Genomic DNA, 20750 nt, shown 5'->3' on the forward strand with positions numbered 1-20750 from the left:
AAGGACATTAACGTGACCGTGAATAATGCTCGAAAATAAGCAGAAGTAAATGACGGCAAAATCCGAGATCAATGACGACACCTGTCTTCACCGGCCCGAGTTTCCGGGACCTTTGAGTTTACGGCTTTTCTATTTCCTTAACAACCTTATCATTCCTTGGTTTGATTCCCTGTCTCATGTCACCCTGAAACAACGCGACATACATTTTGGGAGCGCAACTAGAAGACCGAACTAACGAGTTTTGGACGGAGGAAGTTCAATGGCAAGATTGAAGTACCAATTGCCCTAATCGTTCGAGAAGGCCAGTGGCGCAGTATGTTTCTCTGTCATTATGTGTCTGCAAGTCGCAGAGACGAATGGAAGATTCTGTTTTTCAACCCCTGGGGCTCGAAAAAGATCAGCGGAACCGACGGTGCCCCGATGACCGTGAACAGGGATACATCTCTTCGACTAGGCAAGTCACCGTACTTCTGACATCACTGCGAGTTCTGAGTAAGTTTCATCCCTGTCAATGCGAAATCGTCGACTAAGGATGCACAGGAACTTCGAGACGTCTTAAGAGCGCAATCATTTGCCAGAGATGGGGTACTCAGATGAACGGAGAGACTTGTAGGTCAACTTACTTATGTGAAAAGGCTGGTAGCTCGCGTTTTGACCCTGAATAGGCACGACATTAACGCGGACCATGTGCTACGGTTGACGAGACTGACATTCCTCTTGAGGACGATGAGAAGTCCCGGTAATAAACACCGTTCTTCGGATTAGGGTCAATAGTAGAAATAGTCTGATTACAGGTATGTTCGCTACAGTACTTTCGTGTGAATCTGATTTGGCATTATCATGCAATAGATATCTGAGGGCCCCAGAGTGAGGGGACATATACAAAAATAAGTAAGTAGCACACAATACACAGTAACGTAAATCTGAGAGGAGAGTCTGTCGAAGAGGAGATAATTCCTTCGTAAAGCAAAATATGCACAAGATAAAAATGCGACGGCCTAAACGATCTACGTTACGTCGAAGTCTTTGAAGATGATGGGCGGGTCGATGGTGCCGAGCCACTCTTGGCCTTCTTTGAGAGCTCTTCTTGACGCTGCCAGAGCAGCTCAGCCCATAATGGGTGAGGCGGTATGTGACCCACAAGGGCACGAAGCACATCCAACCTAACAAGACATAAGCAGGACGCCCCAAAGGCCGGAAAAGAAGTTCGTACCATCGTGCCTTTTCTTCGTCCGTATCAGCGAAGAATGCGATCTCATCTTCGGGGAAAATCAACCGAAACGAGCGCTCCACCCCGTACATTCCATCATACTCGTCCGCATAGCGACTACGAGCACCAGGACTTAACGCTTTCTCCTTCGGTTGATCATCTTCAACAGCCGTCGCTTTCTTAAGGTCAATGGTCGCAGTAACCCTCTTTGTGACATTGTTGAAAGCCACGAGGTTGGATCCTATAACGCGAAGCTGGCGACGACGCCACGACTGGAAAGGTAAGTCAGAAGATATACGCCAATCAAAGAAAAACGCTTACACTGCAGTCTCCTCCGCTCTGTGTAAGAGTACCTTCAAAGTAAGTAACCTTATGCCAGTTGATATGACGCAAGCCGCGGTGACATTCTTCAAGGCTTTGCGGTAATTGATCAGGCGTGATGCCGGGCAGCGGCGGCAACCTAAAGATCTGTAACACAATTTCTCCGACCTGCAACGTTGAGACCTTGTTGCCTGGCTCTAGACGCTGTCCGATCAACGGGAACGCAGTTTCGAATAGTCTGGTGTCACAACGGTGTGCAACATCTTTGAACGCAATGAAGGCTCGCGCAAGGGTCCCATCCGGCTTCAGATAGCGTGCGAGGTTCTCAGTAAGTCGGAGCGGCATTGGTGCAACAGGTGCCTGCACGGCAGCGGGAGCAGGATGCTTCTGTTTCTCCTTCGGCTTTTTAGGAGTCGAAGAGAAGAAACTGCGCATGCCCGTCTTTGAGGATGTATGCGTGATGACAGGCGGTGAGACCACAGCTTGAGGGGGAGGTGGTGGTACAACGGCATTAAACTGAGCGATAATATGAGGGTCCCGACGAATCTTTAAGGTGAGCGTGAATTCTAGTTTGCTATGTTCAATTCTGCGACAAAGATCAGGCGGGATTCAAATAATAGCATACTCGACCCACAGTTCAAATTCTTGGTTGATAGAACTGTCCGTAGTAAATTTGCACTCGGGCGTTGTGACAAAATGTATGCCGTTGTTCAGAGTGCAGGATACCGCCGTTGGTTCTTTCGGCATCGGCACCCGAATGCCGCGCAATCCCAAGACTAAAGGACATCTGTGAGCAACGATCTACGGGTCTATTGAATTCATACCTTTCACGAATACCTTCCCATACGCTTTCCCTGGTTTCTCTTGGGCCCGGTATTCTTTAATCTGTTTCGCGTACTCGTTCTGGGCACAGCATGAACAATGAGTCAATCTCAGTTCGAAAGACAGCTCACCATATCTGACGGCCGCCGCACTGGCCGCCATGCCTTCCCGGCATTCACATCACCTGGCCCAGCCATATGCGATACCCTATCAGTATCCGACGACGCGTAGATGGTCCCCTCGTGTTGTCGGACATGATATTTCTATAGTAACATCAGTATCACGCGCAAAGACATGGCAAAGAACCTACGCTTTTACTTGGCCCCTCTAACTTTTTCAATTCTTTCTCAATGCTGTCAGCAAGAGGATCGTCAATCGTTGGTGACACGACATCCAGTAGTTTGCCGTCAGCACCGCGCCGCGTATTCCCTCGGATACCCTCGACATCTCCAGTGCTTCGGCTGCGCCTCCTGCTGGGTCTTCCTGTAGTGACTGTGAGGTGTTCGTCTCGCCTTGCCGTACGACTTAAAAATTCTTCCTCCTCCTCCTCTTCTAGCCTCCTCATCTCGCGTCGTTTCTCTAATATCATGGCCTCACGGGAACGTATGTTATCCTTTGGCGGAAGGGGCGGCGGAGGATCGGAACATGCCGAAGACCCGCTGACGCTTCTGCTAATAACTCCACTACCAGGACCATTGACGACCAGTGCGGAGTCTGTGGCAGCTCTTTCCATAAGCCGGGGTTTGACCGGTGAGGCCTCAGTATCGGTTTTCTCCTCGGATGCGCAAGAAGCGTCTCCATCTTCTGTCATCGTAAGGTCTGCTTGTTCAACCTGGTGGCCTGCAACATCGTCCAGCAGCCTATCGAGAGCACTCCGCATATCCATATCAACATCCACAGATGCGACCTGAGTCCTGGCAGTACTTTTCGTTGGTAGATCGCTGCGCGTAGGTGTTAATTCCGACTTCGACGAGAAAGGACTATCAGTCTCATCGAGATCCATATCGTCAATGCCAAGCCCTCCCAATCCAAACTTGCTTCCAAAATCAAACTTCAGCCTCTGCCCATTCTCTGCAGGTTTTAACATCCCAAACTCCTCATGAGCGACCGATGGCTCCTCAATGCCAATGGCACCTACAAGCCTCTTCTCCGCAGTCTGAATGACAGGCTGTTTCTGCACTGGTAGCACTGGCGTCTGTCATCGCAGTCATGATTGAAGTAGTATCACGATCCTTCTCCTCATCTTGTCGTCTGTCATCAGTGGGACTTCTTGAGGAGTTAAGGCTCCCATGAGGGCTATTTGCCGGGTCTGCCGTATCGGAGGATGGCGGATGTGCGACGTCGACAGCCTCATAGACATCCACTGGTTGAGGACTGTCGCCACGCAGAGAGTTATCGGCAGGCTGAGGACTCTCGGTAGCTCCTGAGATATCGGCAGTGGTGATACGCGGACTGTCCGTGAAGCTATGACGAGGGCTATCTAGGGAACGTGGCCTATCACAAGCCCGTGGGCTATTTGCTGGACTCGGACTGCCTGTGTTAAGCTGTCGACTAAGACGCTTTTGAATATCCTCCCTGCTGATGCGAGGTCGTAGGTGGCTGGAGCCAGGAAGTGTTTCAGCGTTGGAAGCAGGATGCACCGTAGGAGACGATGCGCAGGATGCAGGCATGCCTGCCGACGTTGGGATAGGTGGCAAAGGCGACCGTCGTGTTGGACTAGGGGAGAATGCCGAAGGAGAACTTCGCACCGAATCATTAAGTGCGGACTTATATTCTTCGGGTAGTGGCGTCTATACATAATATTACATGAACTTAGGAAGCAAAGAGGTTATATCGGCAACGTACATTGTGGGTTTTCAAAGCTGCCGCCATTGTGCTGATATTGACATCTGATAATGGTAGCGACAAATTGGCTGGATCTTCTTGACTATCGTCGGGAAGAGATGCGTCGTTGAGACTTGGCAGAGCAAATGGATCAGGACCGGACATTCCTGGTTGGGCCGGAGAACCTAAGCGAGTACATCAGTGGGAATTTTAGGAATTCGGTAAGATGTTGTACTACCAGAAAGCTTTAAAAGTGAAGCACGAGGGCTAGAACGATGCTTCGTTGGAGAGGGTGATTCAGGTAGCATCTGTATATCTTCATTGCCACCGTCACTGCGTGTAAAAGAATCGTGTATGGGCGGAGTGGCGGGAGTTCGCTGCGACGGGGTGGCAGGAGACGCTGAAGCAGAACGCACCGGCGGCAAAGAATTGAAGGGGATTGCACGAGGTGGTGTAGCTTCCAGGTGGTGGCGTGCAGCTCTTTCAACATGATGAGAGCGTCCAAAGGGAACTCCGTCTTCGGTGTCAAGATCGGTAGGTATGTCAGCACCGTGGCGCGGCGGAGTACTTGTTTGACGAGATCCAAACATTGCATCAACTAAACCCGTGATACTAGTATCAGGATCTAGCTCTAGCTTTTGCCCAGAGTCAGAAATCTCAATACTTTCGTACGGGTCGTCCGGCTGGTCATCAGCCTCACCGCTACTATTGGGCCCGTGGAAGAAAGGGTCGGCATCTCCCACACCATCGTAATCCTCCTCAAAACCTTCATGGTCGGAATAGTCACTTTCCAGAGCATCATCACTGATGTCCTCTTCTTCGCAGTCAAACTCGACGACATCGCAACGTTCATCGAAGGTGACCGTCTTCCTTCGTTCTCGCCGTCCACTTAGTCGCGGACCATGCAAGCGCCGGGAAACAAGAGACGAGCGAGCAGGGGAAGCAGCACTGGGCAGAGGCACAGGGATTCTGGATGGCGAGGCTGGATATATGGGAGGCGGTTGGAGAACAACAGGTTCCGATTGGCATTCTGGCCCGGCAGGTTCCTCTGGGCTCGACGTGTGCAAGAATGGACTTTTCTTGACTGGCTCCTTGTTGATAAGCCCTTGAAAGGTTTTGGACTGACGTCTCTCTCTCTTCAAAGCAAATGGACGTTCGTTCTCCGTCTCCGACTGGTCGTGCATGGACGTAGGCCTGGGACGTTTTTCTCCAGAGACACGACGAGGTGAAGACGAAAGATTGGGGGGTGCGTTACGGGAAGGTGTCGAAGGAGTAGGGATTTGTGATTTAAAAGGAGATTTGGAAACAAGGTTGTTGTTGCGAAGATGGCGGTAGCTCGACGAAGAACGACGAGCAAGGTCCGGCATCGGTGGTCGGGCGGGAATGTCACGCTTTGAAAAGCGCAGAGGAGACGTCTTTGTTCCGGTTCCGCTGGTGGCATCGGACGGACTCCATCCCATGCCTGAATCCCTCAAAATAGACGATTTCACGGGATCTGGCGAATTTGAGAGCAATTTGTCCCTCAATGGAGACGCTTTGTGTCCGTTCATCGTTTCCTGCTACAACGAGACGGTGGAGAAGAGTAGGAAGGCGATATCGACCTGGGTCGGTGGTTGTTGGGGACAAAGATGACAGTGGCTGCTAAACAAACCTTTGCCCGTGGGAAATATGCCTTGAAGCAGAGCGCGACACAACACGTGATCGAATCAACTGCGGTCCGGAGGGCCGGGACTTCTCCTTTTGGGAAGTGAACGTTGAGGCCCATCACCCATCATCGAAAAGTCAATCATCAATGGCAGCAACGTCACCCGCATCACCGCGACTGTCGGGTTCTGTCTTTTTCTGCATTCTTGTCGCTGGTAACGTACCTCGAAGACCCATGACGAACACCCGCTTTACAACCACAGCTGGCGCGTCATTGGCTATACGACACTGCACCTCTGACTTGTGGCCGGCGTAACGATCCGGGCGGAACTTTTCTGTGCTAACAATGTAATCTCATACTGAAACAAGCTTCGCAGCTTCACCCGCTCCCTTGGCGGAGCCGGACATGTCGGCTGGACAGAACAGCCACATTTATTAGTGCTTTCCTGCGGCCTATATAAGCATACAGTACATGTGTTCGGATTCAGGTGCGATTCTACCCAGGCAGTTTCTGTCTCAGTCAGAAATACTCGTGAGCGGATAAAACACGCGGGCGATGCTTTTATGGGTATCAATATAATGGGCGCTCCTCCTATAGCCCCACCAAATGCTGTGGGCATGTTTCGCTTCTATAATATAGATCCCCCACTGGCTTGTGCCAATCGTTTGATCTGTTCATCATGAGTATCTTTCTGGCAGGTCTTGTTCTCTGTCACATACCAACTTTTGCTCTGTCTGCACTCTACCCACGCGATAATCAACCGCTTCAGCCTATACACATTCCCCTTACGCTCAGCAATCAGCAGTATGTTATTAATGTGGCCATGGTGCGTCCGGCTTTACTGTCACCGCTCGTCAATTCCTTATGCCATATCCTTGTCTCTTAAGTCTTCGGGACCTCAAGTCCAGAATCTGCCTTTTGTATTGTCAACAGCGACAGGCTATACAGTCGTAGCCGGTACATCTTGTGATTCATGTGGTACGGATGTGTATGTGTCCAATACTTCATATCCGGAGAAAAGCTTGACGTCGTCTTTCAGATACAACATCAGTGCTTCCACCTCTGCCCATCAGATACCTCAAAGCCAGGACATATCATTATGGTCTAGTTCCACCAGCGGCTCGCTCATAACAGAGAACTGCAGCCTCAAACAAGGGAATGGGGCGCCATGGAATTATACGAACCAAACAAGTCAGTTTTCCTGATGCCATTTCTGATTCTGTCTTATCGTGGCTTACCCGTAGTCGTTGTGGCGAATCAATCTCAAACGATCGTGCCGTCATCCGGGTTCTCTGGTGTGTTGGGTTTAGGAAGTAATGCCCGTATGAACATCTTCCTTTGTCTCACACAATGTGATCGTTCATTGCCAATGTAGGAGATGGAAACTTCGCGGCAAGTCTTGCAGGCAACTGGCTTTCCCAACACCCAACACGGACAAATTTTACTTATGCATTCGCACTCGACTCACCCGATTCCACGGGTACGAACGGAGGCATGCTTCACCTGCTGGCTCAAGATAGTTCTGCCTTTCGAGGTGACGTAACTTGGAAACCGATGTCGGACTTCAACTCGAGTTCTGCCAATTCGGATTGGTCCGTCAATATGGACGGATGGTCGTTTGAAAGTGGCGATAACGGGAAGATATCGCAGAATGGAGATCTAGTGGCCGTACTGGATCCCTTCTTTCCGACCATACGCTTCCCACAGGCACAAGCACGATCAATATGTGAGTTCTCGCGCAATAGATTTAATGGACAGAATATTAATTTTTGATGCAAGATTCGTCTTTAACCGGAGCTACCATTTATTCAAATTCATCAGATACTATCACTTGGGAGGTTCCATGTGATACGAAGATGTCTTTCACATTTACATTCGGGAACTTCTCTGCAACTCTCGACCAAACATCATTGTTGAGAAAGAGTCAAGGACAATGTATCAGCTACGTAGAAGCATGGACAGACCCCGATGTCGGCGAATATGTCCTTGGGGCGACCTTTATATCAGCCATCTATCTGTGAGACGCGTTTATATTCTATCAGGAGCATTCTCAAACCGTCGTTTTTACAGTATTTTCACTATGTCTGGTGGATCAAGCGGATCCGTCGGTATGGCTTCTCGCACCAATTCTTCCAAGATGTCAGCGGGAACGATTGTCGCCATCGTCATGAGCACATTAGCATTCACCATTGCTCTGGTAGTCTCAATAATGCTGGTCTACCGTTGGTGGCGCAAGCGACAATCGCCTGAATTGTCATATAAAGAAGATCTTAGCCACCATTACATTCCCCGAGTCACGCCATACTTTTCTACTGATCTCACGAGTGAAGCTACCGCACTTATGCCAATACCGCCCCCTACACCACCTCAGAACCACAGGATATCTACCCCGCACTCTTCTAGACCTGAATATCGAAGTCACGCGAGCTCCAGTACTGCCGGGGAGTCATCGCAGTATGCCTATTTCTCCGATTCATCGACGCACGATGAGGCGAATCTGCTTGGGACCCCACCTCCGTATGGGGGTTTACAATATCCCTATCTTCACCAACCAGTTCATGTTGTTTCTGTCAGTCCTCCTACCGATAGAAAAGTTGTACCCCGAGAAAATTCCTAAACAATATAATTCACTCTCGGACTTTTGTCGCTATGTAGCCCTATCTGTCGTCATATCTAAGCAGGAGTAGGTCTCGAAGACACCATGTTTCTGCTCTAATAATATTTGGTGGCAAACAGGTTCGACACTCAGTACGTAGATCCGTCCAGACCTAGTAGAAAGGATGAATAATTTGCTCGAGTTGAAAATGATGCACATTCGAAGACATGGTCAATGACTCCGGTCTAGCGAGCGCCTGATGAAACATATGTCTACTCCGACTGCACTAGGGTTAACGCTTTGCTGAAACTCCCGAGCTGGCCCTCAGACATTCCTTTAATCGCGTGAACTTCTGGCCTTGTAAGTAAAATTCAGGATGATTATCGTGAACATGGTAAATGTTCCTGACCCCTTCAAGTAGGATTGAACTGCGCATTTCGATGAGGAACAGAAAAACCGACTTCCGGTTGACCGGGATCATCGCTGACGTGGCACGTGGGAGATTTATTCGGTCCTTCCTCCTGAGCCGACCTATTACAGGACTGGCAACATGATTCATATGCTGTAGTGTCTTCTCCCGACCGCCATCATCCTCACGCTCTTTTCTCCATGTCGATGCGGCGACAGCGTCTCAAGGCTTTTCTTTTTCCTAGCGTCGTCATCACCGGCGTACTGCTATACTTCGTTTCGCAGTATCACTACCAGATCCGCAACACTATCTCTTATGCGACCCGGCCAATATGGGATACGGCAGATGGTCCTCAGCATGTTATACCTCACTATTATGGTGAAGGTTTGGAGATGGATGAGCATACATGCCAGCTTCATGGTTGGAAGCAACGCCCGGACGCCGAGAATTACCGTGTCTTAGGATGCCATTCTCATGAGTAGTGAGCTGGATTTGTTGGAGATACGGATGAATGAGCTGGACTCTGTTGTTGACCGCTTCTTCATTGTCGAGTCGAATGCTACCTTTACCGGTCTGCCAAAGGAAACCTATTTTGCAAACAACCGTGCGCGATTCTCCAAATTTGACAAGAAGATATCATACCGGTTGTGAGTACTTTGCTCGCTTATAGTTTAAAAGACTTAAACAGTATGGTAGCTTACCCGGATACCCTCTCAAAGAAGGCCAGACAGCATGGAATGTTGAAGCCAAGACTCGCGATACCATGACGGCATTCTTGCGCTCACATATGACCGAGTTTGCACCAACTACAAGGCCACTCGTCATCATGTCCGATGTCGATGAGATACCATCAAGTCATACCCTCCGTCTCCTTAAATCCTGCGATTTCGGTACCTCTATACACCTGCAACTTCGCAGTTACGTGTACAGGTATGGCATGCATTTCTGTGGTTGCCTCACACTTAACTCTACTAGTTTTGAATGGTTCCTCGGTTTCAACAGCTGGCGCGCAAGTGTCAACCTCTGGATGCCCAGCACCTATTACTCCCATCGGAAGAGTGGTGATGTCATGCTCGCTGATTCGGGCTGGCATTGTAGCTATTGCTTCAGAACCATACCTGAATATGTCACCAAAATGACCGGCTTTTCTCATCACGATCGTATTGGTGGCCAGTTGAGTCTCCTGGATCCACAAAGAATACAGGACACCATATGCAAGGGGAAAGACATATTCGGGATGCTTCCGGAAGCATTCAGCGTACGTTTTCTTCACCTTCCAAACATTATTTTTAACCAACGACTATGGTAGTATGTTGATCTGCTGGCCCAGATTAATCCGGAGCCGTAAGTACCATTCCCATCATGTCATGAAAAAAGTCACTGATCATATTCTAGGCAAGTGTCCGCTGTAAACCTTCCGCGGTTCCTGATTGAAGCTGCTGACCGGTTCAAATTCCTTCTCCCGGGCGGGTGCCAGCGTACATCGCAGACAATCGCTGAAGTCGAAGTCGCGGATGCCCTTGATGACTTGGAACGATAAAGAGATAAAGACGATTTCTTGATATACCTATCTACCCACTGTACACCTCTGCACTAATTTATTTAATCTGGCCATGTCTTGTAACATTATTTTGAAGTTGATATCTTGCATCCTTACATAGACTGGAAATATATTCGATTCTGACATGATAATTAGGATACATAGCAAATTTAGCAACAGCACCGTACGAGAAAGGGTGCGACAAATCCAAAGGGTAAATATACGATAAAAGAACGATGTAATAGTGATATGTCAGCGTTAATGTGCATGTAGTCGTGAAAGTCATCATAGATTAATTAATCAGGAACGAGATGTCGCTACTGTGCTCTGGCGTCTTCGTGCAATTTCAAGTGGTTTTAATGAACTATCGATCGAGAAGGCTACAAAGAAATGAGATTGAAGGCATTAGAGAAAGTAGACAGGTTCATACATGAATTGGACTCGTCGACTGAACTGTCTGCAACGAGAGAATCCGAGAAGAGGTCGTCTGATCGCGTAGATGCAATGGGTTTAGGGATCATCGACTTTCTCGCACGCTAGATAACAGTATCAGCAAGTTACCAGAGATGAAGGCAAAACATCTTACTTTGTTGACACCAGCGATATTTACGCCCTCTAGGCTGATGGCGTACTGGGTCTCGTCGAGGTGTAAGAGCTTCTCGGCACACTCCACAATCCATTGCAAACCAACAACGAAAGGTTTATTCTCCAGTTGTCTATCCAATAATCAGCTACCTGACCAGGACTTGAAGCAAAGGCCTTTACCTATACCGATTTAGTGTACCAACCGTCCCGTCCTTGAAGACGAGATGCGTGCACGTGGATCCGAAGTTTTTCATCACCTACCGACAAAATCAAGTTCCAGATTGCATAATATAATATATCGACGTACCTTCGCTCCCAAGCGCTTCAGCATGTCAGTGAAGACATCTCCACAGTCAATACCATTAGAATCTCGTACGTCGACGTAGACCTTAATCCCGGATAAAATGCTCAGACTAGGGTCAGCAGGTTTCTTCGAGCCTGAAACCTTGCGCCCAGAATACGAATAGCTCTTATCGTCACGCCCGACCTCTTCGTCATCGTCGTTCGTGCTCGGGGTCCGTTTGAGGCCGAGTCCGTTGGGTTTCCTTGCGGCTGATGACGACGCATCCGAAGAAGGCGCCGACGGATGAGTACTCGTAGAACTCCGGAGGCCCTCTCTTTTCGGAGGTGTTGCTGGGGGTCCCATATCCCCAGACACATTAGGAGGGGGTGGCGGTGGAATGGATTGGGATAGCATATTGAAGGCCGTCGAAGCCCTTCTCGATGCATTCTTACTCCAACCGTCTGTCTCATCTACAGCTTTCCGTTTACCCTTAACCAAGTGTGCACCAACCAACTCGGACAATTCCATCGCCTCAGGCGTCGATGCAACGACCTTCGACTCCCACATAGATTTGGCACTGCCACTTGTCTGTTCAATGCCGATCATCTGATTCATCAGGTCGCCATCTAAATCGCCACTCCCTTTCACAGGGCTGGCCGGAACAACGGGTAAGGGCGTCTTTTGGCTGACTTTTGGAGCTGTTCTGTACGGAAAGATACCGGGTCTCCCCCTGTGAACACCGCCCGTACCTGACATGAGCCGACCGGGCCTCGGTAGAGCATCTTTCTTGAAGAAATCGGTGACGGATCGTTGCGCGAGTGTTGGCTTGGACGACGATAACGATGCGGTCGTGCTCTTGCTTGAGCTTGCCACGCTCATTTCTGCAGAACCAAAAGTGCTGGAACGGGACAATGTATGCGTACGATGAGAACTTGTAGAGGCCCCTTCATCGTCGGAATTGAATCCGAAACTAGATGTAGGTCGCGAAGGTGGAGGTACAGGCAAGTTTGTCAAGCGCCGAGGATAAATTCGAAAGAGCGGATCCATTAGTTGGTTTCGACGGCATTAAACCTACAGAGAGTAATTCGTAGGTGGACATAAGGCCTATAAAACAAGCGCACCTCCAATAGGCCGCGCGAACATGGACGCTGATCTTCCCAACTTCGTTGGAGAAAGGTTCATAGCGGCTTTGGCTGGCGTTTTTGCTAGACTGGACAGAGTGGGTCTCGCAAAATTATTTGAAGGCCGTGGGGTTTTAGGAACATCAGTTGCATCTGTGACGGGCTGGGCTGATGACTCCGCGGCAGAATCTGACGGTGGATCAGTGAGAGGTGAAGAGGAACGTTCACGATTTGCAGGTTCTGCAGGAACGGACGTATGGGCAGACTTTGAAGGGGATTTGGGAGAGGTCTTAGGACCAAGTAATGATTTCTTGCGCACCCGTGGGTCTACGGTTATAAGCTAAGGTAGTAAGGATCAACAGGTTGACGAACCTTGACTTGCTCTTTCGGCATCTTGTTCTTTCTTCTTCAGAGAAGAACTCCGTGTAACTCGAGGGATTGAAGAAGCTTGAGTTCGCGCCCGTTTCTTTGGCACAGCGAGCCTTGAAGGCCTTGGCATCTCTACAGCAATCCGCCGTTCGTCTGAGACCGCCGTAGGCGGGGGATCCTCGGGATTAGCAGACTTCGACGTAGGGTCTTTAACGACGGCATCAGCCTCAGGATTACTTGCAGCCTTGGTCTCGTCGAACAAACTCTCAAGGTCTGAATTTGTTGCTCCTTCGGTTTCTGCATGAGGTTCTGCAGCACGCTCAACCATCGGCAAAGAAGGTCTGCTTCCTGAGGGACCTGCCTTGCCTTCACCGTCAGCCCGAATATCAGTGTCGGGAATGGCTTCACGTCGTGGCTGGGGTACTTCCTTGGGCCTCATCCTACTCTTCAACGACTGTTTGGGTACAGGCTGCTCCGTGTTCTTGCTTTTGCCAATACTCTTCGATGCAGAGGGGGCCGCTGAGGATGCAGGCGCCTTTCCCTTTCCTTTGACAGTAGTGGATTGAGAAGCGTTCATTATGATGTCAAATGCGCTCTTTTTCCGAGGAACGACTGGGGCATGGGATTTCACATGCGCGCTAGATGTTGGATCTTGCACGAGAGGAGGCATTGATGACGAGGCGTGAGATGGACCCGGAATAGGCATGGAGGGGTCCAAAGCATTCTCTGACGCGTTGGACGACCGTGGGAGACAACCTTGACAAACACCAGTCTCGAGAGGGGGATGCGAGGTAGGCGTGGGTTCAGGATGGACGTTCGTGTTGTTACTCTTGATGGAGACATTAGCGCATGCAGAGAGACTAGATATGTGACACACCACGTTACTATTTTTCTCAAATCCCGAACTCGACGCATTGGGCATCCTGTCCTCCAGGTTGCCATGCAGCTGTGGTGGTAAAATAGGTGTCTCTGGTAGCGGCGTCAGGGGAGACAGCGGTCCCGGGGTGAGCCTCATTCGGGCAGGCGTCTTGTGCGTGTTCACTACCAAACTGTTGGCTGGGTCCTCTTTGAACTGTGACGACTCTGCCACTTCTCCTGCAATTTTTGCCTGTTCAGCAGGATTCAGAGATAATAATACGCCTTGCCCACCATCCTCCTGCTGAGTTTCTTCATCCGGAATAGACTCCATCTTCGTAGGTTGTACCAGGATTGTGAACTTTAGCATTGGTGTCACTTTTCTGGGTGAACGAGGTTTGTTGGGAGAACTGGGTGGATTCCGGAGGTCAATGCTGGGAAACATTGGTGGCACAGAGTGTGCTCTACGGGGTGTAAGGCCTTCCTTACTTGGTGATCCGTCGCCGACACGCTTGGGAGAGTCAAGATTGAGCTGGGCAAAGTGCCGGTTTGGAGAAGATGGCATGTTGACATTCTCGCTGTCGCTATTTCCTACAACACCATCATCCCTCCGAGGACGCTTGAGGGCGGGAAAGTCGGGGAATGACGCGATGTTGGATGAGTGGTGGGTGTCTCGCGACGGTGAAGCCGACCTCTTGACACTCTTGGCTTTAGTCGGGGAAAGCAGAATCTCGTCCTCAGACTCGTCCTCGGCACCCTCGTTCAGCCAAGACGGTATAGGAGGCTCCGACTGATTTCTCAGTGCCGTACGCGCGTCCTTCAATGGTGAACGGCTCAAGGGGAGATGCTGGTAGATGTCGTCGGGGAGAGTAAGCTGAGATCGGGTGCGCTTGTCGCAGAAGATGTCGCCCATGTTGTTGAAAAGTGTCGAGTTAGCATGTAGAGGCCTTGATGACACAGCGAGATGTGAATGCCGTACACCGTACGGTGAATATACGTCTAGAATGACGGCCACGGAGAGCAAGGAAGTAAACTGCTCGCGTGTTGAATCTGATCACGTGGGCATTGGAATTGAAATTGCATGCTAATGCCCAAATAGGTAAGCGGTGGTACCGTCAGCCGCGCCGGGCCAACTTCTTCACAGTGACATAGTCTTGCGATACTGAGATACGAAATCGCGTCCGAAATTGTAAGGTAAGGTCAGGGCAAAATTTGAAGGCAATGTTTACTCTACGCTATCATTAGAATTCGGATTTCTTAACACTCAGTAGCGTAGCATGTAACAATACTACTAACTTTGCAACTGTGTAGATGTAAAAAACATTTGTTTCTTCTGAGAGAAGACATGGCGCCTCGACATAGAAAGTACTTTGCAGGTAAGTTTCGGTTGTGTGTCACGTTCCAATAATCAAGAAACCGGAGAGGTTTCCAGACTTCCCAAATTTCCCAGTGCGTTGGCCTCGCGAATCCTGTTTTATTATCTATGAGGAGCCTGCATCTGTACATGTATATACAAGTAACCAAGAGTTAGTGGCAATGTGTAAATACGTGAATAGTCGACAACAACAGTGTCGGAAGATTTTAAGAGGTCGACGAGGAAACTTCAAGGTGGCTCATCATCTGGACAAGTGTCAAGTTACAGATTGTGGGTGCGATGCAGTCTCGCCTTACTGTACCACCATTGGCAACCTCTACAACCTTCGGAAAACCGGGCCGAATTCCTCTTGACAGTGTGTGTTTGTCCAGTCACAGCGTTACGTGTGGTTCTCAAATGTTCACCACTTTCTCCAGGACATGCCGTCGTGGCTTCACATACCCTACACCCTTTCCAACGAGTTTTTCTTGGTCAAGATGCACTCAAAAGCCCTTAGCAAGGGCAATGTCTATGGAAGGGTCGGTATCTGTAACGTTCGTCACTGCCGGTGAATGTGAGGCGAGGCATTGACATCATCCGGAAGATAGGAACTACCTCGTACACCCTCCAAGATCTATCTTGATAGTCAACAAACTGCGAACACAGCCTGTTATCCTTGCTATTGACGCGCTCCTTGAGTTCGTGTTTCATAGGACTGCTATTGGAAGCCTTTTTGATCAGTTATCGACCAATCAGGCATGTTCAGGCCACATATCCCAGCGTCAGAGTCTTTCATGAAGACAGGTCTGATATACCCCATGGAGCTGAGGTATGGCATCCTGGTGCGCTTCATTCTCTACCCTGTTTTGTTGTCGTCTATAAATTTTTATGCTGTGGCCTCTACTAGGGAAGGCGGAACCAATTGATCTAGTCGTAACCCTTGGGGGCGATGGGACGATCCTGCATGCATCATCACTCTTTAGCGCTGGTGCAGTGCCTCCTGTTCTGAGTTTCTCGATGGGAACTCTGGGGTTTCTCTTACCGTTCCGTTGGTATTTTTAATTCTAAAACGAGTTACTCTGGATTCGAAACCATTACCACCTAGATATTGATGACTTTGCCAAAGCGCTTGAGAGCGTCTTCCAGGGAAAAGCGACTATTTTAAACCGCATGCGTTTGGCGTGTACGTTCTATGACGAGAACCTAGTCAAGAAGAAAAACAACGTGGATGACGGCATCGGTATGTTTATTCCACACCCTGCACAGCTAAATTTCATCAGCATCGCGATGTAGACTGGCAGGTTATGAATGAGATAGCGCTACACAGAGGTTCCAGCCCCCATCTCAACACGATTGATATATTTGTCGATGGCCAACACTTAACTGAAGCAGTTGTAAGTTCATTAACAGTTAGCTATCCAATTGACATACCTCTATCCTAGTCTGATGGACTCATAATATCTACTCCCACGGGATCGACGGCATACTCCTTGTCTGCAGGTGGACCTATTGTACACCCTTCGTTAAGCGCTTTGGTTATGACTCCGATCTGTCCCCGAAGCCTATCATTCCGGCCACTAGTATTCCCTTCCTCGTCCTCGGTCACGTTACGGGTAAGCCTTTGTGGATCTCTTCCGTCTCAGCATTTCTTACTGAACAGCCTTTTCTGACAGATCGGTGATCGTAGCCGAGCGCCCGCAGGTGTATCAATGGATGGTCGGACTTCCCACGTCCTGCAGCCAGGGGAGTCAGTGAATATCCAAGCATCGCCGTATCCTGTCCCTTGCATCAACAGATCTTCGATCTCAGACGAAAAAAGCAATGAGCAACGAAAAGGCGAGGGTGCCGGACCTGGGAAGGAAGACGACTGGGTTCGGGACATCAACAATCTGTTGCAATACAACGCGACTTTTCGAAGCAAGGCATTGTTGAGACACAGCCGCACTTGAGTAGCTCGAGTATTGAAGCTGATCAGTGCTTCCCTCTGTGACTTGACGAGTGGTGGAGTTATCGTAACAATTGTTAGCTACAAAATAAGTATTCGACGAACATACTATATGTGATACAGTGAGCATATACTACAGTGCAAATGAAGGGTATACGACCGGCGAATTGATGTATGGTGTACGAAGTGTATTAAATGAGGTCCTGTACATTATGTTCCGTGAACCACGCAAAAGATCAAAAATGTCGACTGAACCAGGATCTTCGTGACTTTTCCTCGTCATTGAGCGACGGTGTAGGAGATGGCTGGCGAGTGCGTGAATTGGATCGTGAAGCAGGGGCAGAGCGAGACCATCGTGTGTAATCTCCTTCCTTGTTATCAGGAACTTCAAGATACTGTGGTGGCTCGTCCTGTTTTTTGTCCTCCACGATACCAACATCGATAACTTCTCCACGAAGCATCCGCGACACCGTAGATGCCCATGCACTGGCAGAGATGCGTACGCACTTGCGTTCCCCACCGACAGTGGCCTGTGTCGTGAACACTATCTGTTGCCGAGAAATCCCAAGGAGTTCGACGAACTCTTTTTGAGCAACGTCTAGAGCGAGCTGAAAGTCGAAACAGTTAGCTATGTCCATGCAGGTGGTAAGCGAAACGCACCTCGTAGTCTAGCTCCGGTTTTACGTAGACCAAGTTTCCACGAAAACGATAAGTGACGATGTCTGCTGGCGTAGGAGAATTGGTGCGGTAGGATGCCATATAGCAGGATACGTTGGCTACCGGGCTGGCTGATGGGCGAATGGTAATGGACAGGGCAATGTAAGTACACGTTTTAAGTAGGGACAATAATCTGCTAGGGCAGTGTACAGAAGAGATCAGACTACGGGGCTAAAAACTGATGGTACAATGATGCACAGCCATACTTTTACAATTGACGTAACCGTGCTAGTACAGGTTTGTGAACAGCGCCTAGTTCACAGCCAAAACTGACAGCCTAATAAATACACTGCGATGAAAAATTGACAGCGACCGACGGTACAACAAGAAGATTAGAAAAGTTGACAACTACCCACACCCCTCCAACATATAAAGCTATGTCTCCAAGTCTCCCAGCATCGCAAAGAGCCCTACTCCTTTAGCTGTCTTCACAGGAGGGATTCGCGTAGCGGTACCTTTCACCTTTTTGGTTTTCTTCTTACGTTCCTCTACAAAGGCACCCTCTAGACCGAATTCGCACACCGCCAAAAGAGCTGTCGGTATATTGGGAAACGCACTGGTTCCCGACAAATAGGAATGGAAGGCTCTGCCCGAAAATAGGCAGGCCGGAGATGCCACCGCGTCGTGAAGCAAAAGGATGTTCGCTAAATGATCGACGCATTCCATGATGTGGAGAACTTGGGCAACAAGCTGGACATGGCGATCGACAATAGGGGGCATCTGATTAGACTGCGCCGGGACTATGTCACCGTCCCGCGAAAAAGATGCCAAAAAGCAGCGCGCTTCTCGCTGCGTCCAGCGTTCTGATTCCCGATTTTTGTTCTGGTCTGCCGCCCGCTCGCTCAGCACCTTCAATATCCAGCGTAGCACCAGGGCCACTGAGATCTGTGGCGGTGATAGTTGGGCGATGCCAGGAACGTCAGAGTCCAACGCTCGGAGCATGACTGAAAGCCGCTCTTCCTGTGACTGCAAAACCAAAGGTACTGGTGAATCAGCCAGATTGCGCTCAGGAGTAGAGATCGATGCCAGGAGATCTGCGAAGGATGGGACTTCCACAGGCTCGTTAATAAGCTTGCTTCCACGCCGAAAGAATTCATTAACAGCTCGAGGTCGCGGTGTATGTTTTGAATTAGACGCACCCTGATCCATACTGGAAGCGTCAGAACCACGTAGACTCTGTAGTGCACCTCGTAGAGGCGCTAGGAGGTCACCGTCTGCGTCACTATCCATGTCAGAGTCTGACTCAACGACGTCAACTAACTCGTCTTCGTCGTCAGGTTGTTCTACAGGACTTTCTGACTCCGGCTGTTCTTCTGGCAAGCCCAGTGCATCATCCAATATGGCGTATCCCCACATTCGTATTGCCCTCCCCAACAGCGAAACGGTTTGCAAATCTGGACTTTCAAGGAACTGGCGAGGCCAGTAAGTTGACGTTGTCAAGCAATTCATCACAAGTGGGGGAATATGGCCCTTGCGATACGCATCCAGGTATCGAGTTCGAATCTGGATTCGCATTGCCAACTCATCGTTGTCTTCGTCTTCCTCGTCGCTAACATCTCGAGCCGCGACTTCCAGTAGCCTGGAGAATGAAGGAAGGAGAGGACAGGTATCGGGATCATGAAGGGCACATATTCTCGTAGGCCAAAGTCCCTTTTGCCCCTGATGCTCGCCTTCATACTTTGGAATGGCATACTGCAGTGCGCCTTCCGCAATTTTGTCAACAACATCATCAATTTGCCCAGAAGCGATGCTGTAGTTATTTCGCGTCATGAGAGAATTGACCGTTCGGTCAATCAAGTCCATGACACTGCCCACTTGATGTTTCGCTTTCCTTCGATTGGAACTGGGAGCAAGAATAGACTGTATGGTTGCTGCGACACGGTCGATCCGCTGGACCGGCGTGAGTTGCCGTTCAAAGAACATAGCATGCATATTCTGACGTGTCGTCAAGTCATGGTTCGTAAAGTCATTCCCTACAAGGGACCCCAAAAGTGGAAGAAGAGTGACGGGTAATTTGAGATGATCAGCCAGGACAGATGGACTGTACACCGAGAACGATAAAGTCATCTGCGTAGCATTTTCGGGGGGCATGATTCCCTTTCCAAGAGCCGGTGCTGCTTTGGCAGCTCGAGTCCTGCTCTTGGGTTTACGGACTTGTTGAAAATCGTCGTCGTCAACGACATCTGCAACTTGATCAGGAATCAGGGCGGTCCATACCATCTCATCTAGTGGTATATACCCAAGATATCCGTCCGAGTTCAACACCACAAAATCTGAATCGTTCCCGAGGACATATCCACCAAGTCGTCCGGCAAGTTCGACAGGCATAAGGATCACACTCTTCGTCGGCAAAATGTACGTCCAGGGAGCTGGTGGATGCACAAAGTTGCTCAAGTGCATGTAGAGTTGCTAAATAATACAATGGTGGTATGATTTGCGCCTCCTTGAGAAATCGGGGTGATATTCGAGATGCTTGGGAGGTCCGGAAGAAGAGTAATGAGGGTTCAATAATGGATTTGGATGCACGGGAAACAAGCGTGGCATGCTTTAGCTCCGGGTAAGGGCCTATCCAGACAGTCAGTGCAGAACAAAATTGCTGCAGTAGATAATGAACCGACCATCGAAGACAAATGATATCCGGAGGCCAGCACTGATCCATGCTTGTACAACGTCGGTAACAACCTTTACAAACTCGGCATACTCCCCGCCGTAGATCCACGGCAGGTTACATCTCTGATGCAGTACATATATGAGTCTGGAAATGAATGAGCACAGCGTTGGAAAGAAAACGTAGCGCCAATACTGACGACCAGGCGTCCACCACCACGCAAATGGGATTGGGGTCATTTGAGGAGCATTGTACCGTTCGTGAAAGGGCTCGTCTGTTTTCACGAAGGTAGGTCGTCAACCCATGGACACCCATAAGGATGTTACAAGGTACAGAGCAAGCTGTTCAAGTAGGAAAACTGACAAGTAAGCAGAAGCATCTAGCCTTGGTTACATAATGGCAGAGGACCCAGATTCGCGCACCCGTCTTTCGTTCATTGAACTTCATTCTATTCTCTTTACTTCACCCTATGAAGACTTGTGGCCACAGGATTTGCCTGCTGTCTAGAATGCGATGGGGATTGGCTAGAATTTCTTCCGCCTGTTA

At 49.4% G+C, this 20750-nt stretch overlaps 7 protein-coding genes across 7 annotated transcripts; 3 read left to right on the forward strand and 4 right to left on the reverse strand.

Annotated features, from left to right (window-relative positions):
* Positions 1–1012: 1012 nt before the first annotated feature.
* Positions 1013–5727, reverse strand: EV420DRAFT_1668224 (uncharacterized protein; the record flags this gene model as incomplete). The annotated part of the gene is made up of 10 exons (XM_060479006.1): positions 1013–1163; positions 1214–1482; positions 1532–2117; positions 2166–2307; positions 2356–2434; positions 2485–2616; positions 2664–3487; positions 3543–4143; positions 4199–4362; positions 4416–5727. 10 exons carry the CDS (start codon positions 5725–5727, stop codon positions 1013–1015), a joined length of 4260 nt encoding a protein of 1419 aa, XP_060332947.1.
* A 774-nt stretch (positions 5728–6501) lies between these two features.
* EV420DRAFT_1640553 (aspartic peptidase domain-containing protein) lies at positions 6502–8439 on the forward strand (the record flags this gene model as incomplete). The annotated part of the gene is made up of 7 exons (XM_060477113.1): positions 6502–6648; positions 6710–6810; positions 6862–7013; positions 7067–7144; positions 7198–7548; positions 7602–7839; positions 7893–8439. The coding sequence occupies 7 exons, from the start codon at positions 6502–6504 to the stop codon at positions 8437–8439; spliced, it is 1614 nt and encodes a 537-aa protein (XP_060332948.1).
* Positions 8440–8692: 253 nt separating this feature from the next.
* Positions 8693–10513, forward strand: EV420DRAFT_1529961 (glycosyltransferase family 17 protein). Its single transcript, XM_060472573.1, has 7 exons — positions 8693–8778; positions 8840–9282; positions 9314–9474; positions 9524–9757; positions 9803–10085; positions 10137–10171; positions 10223–10513. Exons 2-7 carry the CDS (start codon positions 9028–9030, stop codon positions 10365–10367), a joined length of 1113 nt encoding a protein of 370 aa, XP_060332949.1. The 5' UTR covers positions 8693–8778; positions 8840–9027; the 3' UTR covers positions 10368–10513.
* Position 10514: 1 nt separating this feature from the next.
* On the reverse strand, positions 10515–14618 carry EV420DRAFT_1762381 (uncharacterized protein). The gene is made up of 9 exons (XM_060480700.1): positions 13603–14618; positions 12729–13554; positions 12357–12683; positions 12235–12306; positions 11260–12179; positions 11133–11209; positions 10954–11083; positions 10798–10903; positions 10515–10747 (listed from the first exon to the last, which is right to left on the reverse strand). The coding sequence occupies exons 1-9, from the start codon at positions 14491–14493 to the stop codon at positions 10668–10670; spliced, it is 3429 nt and encodes a 1142-aa protein (XP_060332950.1). The 5' UTR covers positions 14494–14618; the 3' UTR covers positions 10515–10667.
* Positions 14619–15374: 756 nt separating this feature from the next.
* EV420DRAFT_1619550 (ATP-NAD kinase-like domain-containing protein) lies at positions 15375–16883 on the forward strand (the record flags this gene model as incomplete). Its single annotated transcript, XM_060475491.1, has 8 exons — positions 15375–15502; positions 15543–15632; positions 15691–15776; positions 15842–15982; positions 16040–16174; positions 16228–16328; positions 16377–16547; positions 16608–16883. 8 exons carry the CDS (start codon positions 15375–15377, stop codon positions 16881–16883), a joined length of 1128 nt encoding a protein of 375 aa, XP_060332951.1.
* On the reverse strand, positions 16860–17804 carry EV420DRAFT_176578 (uncharacterized protein). Its single transcript, XM_060480839.1, has 2 exons — positions 17540–17804; positions 16860–17487 (listed from the first exon to the last, which is right to left on the reverse strand). Exons 1-2 carry the CDS (start codon positions 17636–17638, stop codon positions 17116–17118), a joined length of 471 nt encoding a protein of 156 aa, XP_060332952.1. The 5' UTR covers positions 17639–17804; the 3' UTR covers positions 16860–17115.
* A 167-nt stretch (positions 17805–17971) lies between these two features.
* Positions 17972–20519, reverse strand: EV420DRAFT_1619552 (uncharacterized protein; the record flags this gene model as incomplete). Its single annotated transcript, XM_060475492.1, is given in 9 exon segments — positions 17972–18445; positions 18467–18481; positions 18515–18645; positions 18679–18699; positions 18736–18818; positions 18840–19936; positions 19956–20161; positions 20215–20351; positions 20404–20519. The coding sequence occupies 9 exon segments, from the start codon at positions 20517–20519 to the stop codon at positions 17972–17974; spliced, it is 2280 nt and encodes a 759-aa protein (XP_060332953.1).
* Between the last annotated feature and the right edge of the window lie 231 nt (positions 20520–20750).

Source organism: Desarmillaria tabescens, assembly GCF_030435595.1.
Source record: "Desarmillaria tabescens strain CCBAS 213 chromosome Unknown EV420scaffold_11, whole genome shotgun sequence".
Classification (NCBI taxonomy): domain Eukaryota; kingdom Fungi; phylum Basidiomycota; class Agaricomycetes; order Agaricales; family Physalacriaceae; genus Desarmillaria; species Desarmillaria tabescens.